The 4,809-nt window shown below is 55.3% G+C and overlaps 1 protein-coding gene across 1 annotated transcript in view; it reads left to right on the top strand.

Moving 5' to 3' along the window:
- WDFY4 (WDFY family member 4) overlaps nt 1–4,155 on the top strand; it is a 94,640-nt gene extending 90,485 nt beyond the window's left edge. Inside the window, exons 58-62 of the mRNA XM_029285504.1 lie at nt 789–968; nt 2,160–2,342; nt 2,827–2,980; nt 3,462–3,576; nt 4,089–4,155. Of these exons, the coding sequence (XP_029141337.1) occupies nt 789–968; nt 2,160–2,342; nt 2,827–2,980; nt 3,462–3,576; nt 4,089–4,155 (699 nt within the window). The remainder of the gene's footprint in view (nt 1–788; nt 969–2,159; nt 2,343–2,826; nt 2,981–3,461; nt 3,577–4,088) is intronic.
- Nucleotides 4,156–4,809: the final 654 nt, after the last annotated feature.

Here is a 4,809-nt window from a genome sequence, read left to right as displayed (position 1 = left end):
GACTAGCTGGAGCCTCCGGGTGCTCCTCAAGGGGAGCCCCATGTAGAGAGCATTGCAGTAGTCCAGGCGGGAGGTGACAAGGGCATGAGTGACTGTGCGCAGGGCGTCCCGGTCCAGAAAAGGTCGCAACTGGTGAATCAGGCGAACCTGATAAAACGCCCCCCTGGTCACGGCCGCCAACTGGTCATCCAGTGTCAGCATAACTTGTTGTATCTTTACCCCTCCCTCCCACCTTTTCCATCTTTCGGTGTGAGTAGCCGAGAGCAGCTGCCCTCCTGTCTCCCCCTCTCTGAGATGCAGTGACAGAGCAGGAACAGGAATCGCAACCAGAGTCACGCCAGAAGTTGGCAGACAGCAATGTCGGCATTTAATTCTGCATTCTCACCGTTGACTGATGTGTTTTAGTACTATAGGTCTGAGAGAAGGCTCCATTATTCAATATTTTCCTTTTTAAAAAACGGTGTGGCTCTGACATTCCCCGGTTTGGTTGCAAAGCTGAAGTTCTGCTGCTCGGATATTAAAGGGGCAATCCTCCTTCTCTGCTTTTATTTCAAGCCCTTTTGGAATTGCGTTGCCTTCCTACCCGGGGGGGGGGGTGTCCCAGAAGGAGGAGATTGTGCCCTGGTGCCTTCTGTCCCTTCCCAAAGGGCCCTCCTCCCACTGAGCCCCCGCCCTGGCCAGCAGGCCTAAGAGGAAGGCTGCACCGGGGCTCACTCCCACTGCTCTCTCTCAGGGTGTGTGTGTGTGTGTGTGTGTGTGTTGTACTCATTGCTTGCTTTGCTCCCCAGCCTCTATATGGACACACCCAGCCGGTGACCTGCTTGGCCGCCTCCACGGCCTACGGCCTCCTGGTGAGTGGCTCTGCGGACGGATCCTGCATCTTCTGGGACCTGAACCGGTTGACGTGCCTCACCCGGCTTCCTGCCCACGAGGCCGGCCTCTTGGCGGTTGCCATCAATGATTCAACGGTGAGGCCTTCATTTATCATTGTTCTTCTGACAAATCCATGAACATTTCATGATGACTTAATGGGTGCTCTTCTCTGTGAGAAACCATCCTGAGGCGCGACAGATTGATTTTTTTTCTTTTTACCGAGGTTTTTAATAGGATCCTTAATGTTGAAAGAGGGCACTAAAAGCAGCCTCTGAGTCAGAGCAGCCAAGGAGGAGGAGGAGGAGGAGGAGGAGGAGGAGGAGTGGGAGAAGGAGGAGCAGTAGCAGCAGCAGTAGCATCAGGAGGAGGAGGAGAGCTGCTAGCTCTGGGAGCTTTCAGCTTTCAAGAGATTTTGCCCTCCAGTGTGTTTGGTTACATGCAACCCTCCAGACGCCGTTGTTGGATGCCATATTGGTGAAATAGCAGAAGCCTCTCCCTCCCCCCTCCCCCAATCCACCCAGGGTTATCTCATGTTGTCTGTATTGGCCAGGTTCATCTTGGGAGACAAAAGTCCTCTCCTGGCTTGCTGGTTTCTCAAAGGGATGTGCCGGTTGATGCAGGGGAACGTACTTGCAGGGAACTGATTAGGACCAGGTGAAGATCAAGTCAGAGGAAGAGGCTTTGGAGCTGGGAACGAGCAAAAAGGAGAGGAATTGGGCCACTGTTCCACCCACCCACCCACCCAGCCACCCACCCACGCACCCGACCATGGACTGGACCTCTCACTCCCTATCCACATTGATTGGAGAAAGGAGACAAACCAGCCCAGAACTGCGCCACCCAGCCCCCAACTCCAAACCCCACAGCCAGCCCCCGAGGACACCCTAGTCAACGGCATCGAAGGCCACTGAGAGGTCAAGGATGGTTGCGCTACCCCCATCCTGCTCTCGCCAGGCTGCAGCCGAGGCTGTTTCTGTCCCTTGACTGAATCCTAGCTGGAAGGGATTCAGGATTTCACCCAGGGCCCTCTGAAGCGGCCATGCGCCCGCTTTCTCCGCCATCTTCCCTAAAAGGGGAAGGAGGGAGACTGAGCAGGCGTCGTTCCGTGGCCCAGATCATTTTGAGCTTTTGCTGTTGTGATAATCTCTCCTCCGTTCCGTGTAACCCGCCTGGGCTGCTCCTATGTGGCCGAGCCCGCTTTCCTGCCTGGCCCATGCTGGCTGTCTAATCTTACTTGCGCGACGGGAAGGGTGTTGGCCTGAACTGCGCTTGGGACGGTTTTGTAGGGCGAGGTGGCTTCGTGTGCCGGAACGACCCTGTGCCTGTGGACAGTCAACGGGCAGCCCCTGGCCAGAGGAGAGGCTCCCTTAAGGCCCGGAGGGATCATCTCCTGCTGCTGCTTCTTTGACGTGAAGGACTGGGATGTGCAGAGCCTCCTGGTCACGGGGGACACGGATGGCTGCGTGCAGGTAGGACTCTCCAAGGGGGGGGAGCACACCTCCTCCAGGGACGCCCTGCTTCACGTCCCGGAGGGGGCAGAGGGATTCAGCCTGTGGGCTACAGCAGAGGCAGGCTCTACAGAACCTCCGCAGTGGCGGATTGGGGACAGGAGCCCCTGCGGACGGGTTCCCTGGTGCTTGTTTCTGCTCGGGCTAGCCGGGTGTCCTGAAGCCAAAGATGAACCGGAGAAGCTGTTCCCAACAGTCGGCAGAGAATGGATGAAGCAGCCCCCTCCTTCACACCCCACCTCTTCCCCCCCCCCCCGTGGGCGAGCTGCGCCGGAGGGAGCAGGCAGCTGGGTCCGGTGGGGCTCCCACAGCCAGACGGGGAGCTCCGGTCTCACAAAGGCCTCTCCATAAAGCCTGGCGCTTAAAGGGCCGTTTATCAGCCGCCTGCAGTGTTTAGTAAAAACCACTCACGAGAATGCAACATTTTATTCTTTAAACTCCACAGAACGGCATGTTGTCAGCCTGCACTGCACTTCCTTCTACTANCCCTCGAAGCCATTTGCTCTTGAGGTGTTTGCAGCAGCAGCAGCAGCCGCCAGATATTCATTCCCCCGTTTGTTTTGCAACACTGGAAAGAATGATTAGTCCAACACAGGAGCGTAAAAATAAAGCTGAAGTAACCACGATCGAATTACATTATTTGCACAGTATTCTTGGCATTTAATTACCGATTGTACGAGGAACAGACTCGGGCACGTTGGCCATAACCAGGACTTTAGGCAATTTGTTTTAACTGGGCAATTACGGGCCGCCTGATAGCCCGACAGCAGGGTATTCTGGGAGATCTTATTAAGCCCCGAAACAGCCAACACCGACCGGCGATTCTGCTGAACTAGGCATGCAATTTAGAAAGCAATAACGCACAAACCCAATTTAGCCACAATTGATGCAGCCGCACGTCAGCGCGTGCAACTGTCCGGGAGGCTGGAAGGGCGGCTGGGCCGGGCCCTTCTCCGCGGGCGGGCGGGCGGGCGAAGGAGGAGGAGGTTCCCCGGTGAACGGCTGGCAGACGGCGGCCCCGCCCTCCCGCCTCCGCTTCAGCCTTCCCTTTTTTTCCTCCCCCTTTCCCCCCCCCGGCAGGCGGCAGAGCGGGGAGAGCGGCGCTCGTCCTCCGCCCAGAGCGGCTGCTTCGCCCCAGCCCCGCCGAGGGAGCCGCCCGGCCCGCCGCGCCCGTCACCGCCCTGGCCGCCGCCAGGTAAGCGCCGCTCGGACTGCGGCACCCGCCCGGCTCGCTAGAGGGCGCCCGAGCCGCACGCGCGCCCTGCCCGCCTCCGGGCCGCCCTTCCCGACAAGCGGGGCGGGGTGGGGGCTGAGGGGGGGCACGAGGAGAAGCGCTGCATCCCCCACTAAGGACCCGCGAGAGCTGCGTGTCTGGTTACCTCCTGCCAAATAAGTATTTTCAAGCTGGACTGGATTAGACTCAGAACATGGGATAAGTATGGAGGAACAGGGTCACCCTGCGGGAGGGAAAGATTACAGTCTAAAGTTAGTATTTCTTCCAAAGCTGTCCCAGGGGATTTCATATATACATACATATATACACACCCTGGATATTTCAGATATATGGATCTGACTTTAAAATGTCAGGGATAGCATCCTCCTCCAGAATTATTTCCTGCAGAAACATCCAGTGTGATCTCAGAGTTCTCAACCGTATTGCTCCTAAAACTCTTTTTTTTCCCCCTCCTATCTCTACTCCCTTCCTAGAAATTATTCCAAGCTTCTGGCTGGCAATGAAGATGGGAAGGTCTGCTGTTGGTCAATTGATGAGTAGAAGAAAGAAGTACGAACTGGTCTCCTAAACAACTGTGGATGTGTGTAACTGCGGGATTCACCTACATGTTACCTGGACTTAATGAGAAGAGGTGGAGCACTCTTGAAATGAGGAAAAATGTAAATCCCAGCAAAAGCTCCTCCCAGCAGATCCCTTAGCTGAGCAAAGGGGGGCGGGGTGGATCGGTCTCCTCTTGGTCCTGAGGACCTGAGATTATTAACTGAGGTGGGGCAGACGGGAAAAATTTTCAGGAATATTTGGCCCCAAAGTCTCCCCTCTGTTGCCTTGCAAGGATGAGATGGCAACGTCCACCCTGGGCAGTTTAAGAAGGGCCCAGACTGGGATCCGTGGGGAGATTTCTCAGATTATGAAGAGGCAACCAAGACGGGGGGCAAAAATTCTCCTCCCTTTGAAAGGCTCCTCCTGCCATCGCCAGTCCAAGGAACAAATCTATGGAAATGTTTGGCGTGTCTTTCAACTAGTATTACCTAAATATTATCAAATAATTCTGGGTGTTATTTATTATCAATGTTTCTGCTTTCCTGAAGCTTTAGCAGTGGGGAATTAAGCGTCACAGTATTCATCCTGATATCTGGATTTCTGGCAGTTTCTTTTGTCTCTCCTTTAAAAAAAAAAAAGTGCCACCCAGCCACA

The sequence above is a fragment of the Protobothrops mucrosquamatus genome, unplaced genomic scaffold, assembly GCF_001527695.2.
Source record: "Protobothrops mucrosquamatus isolate PMUCROS unplaced genomic scaffold, P.Mucros_1.0 scaffold1781, whole genome shotgun sequence".
NCBI classification, from domain to species: domain Eukaryota; kingdom Metazoa; phylum Chordata; class Lepidosauria; order Squamata; family Viperidae; genus Protobothrops; species Protobothrops mucrosquamatus.
The sequence above is the reverse complement of the archived record's forward strand: the minus strand, read 5'-3'. Positions and strand labels throughout refer to the sequence as shown.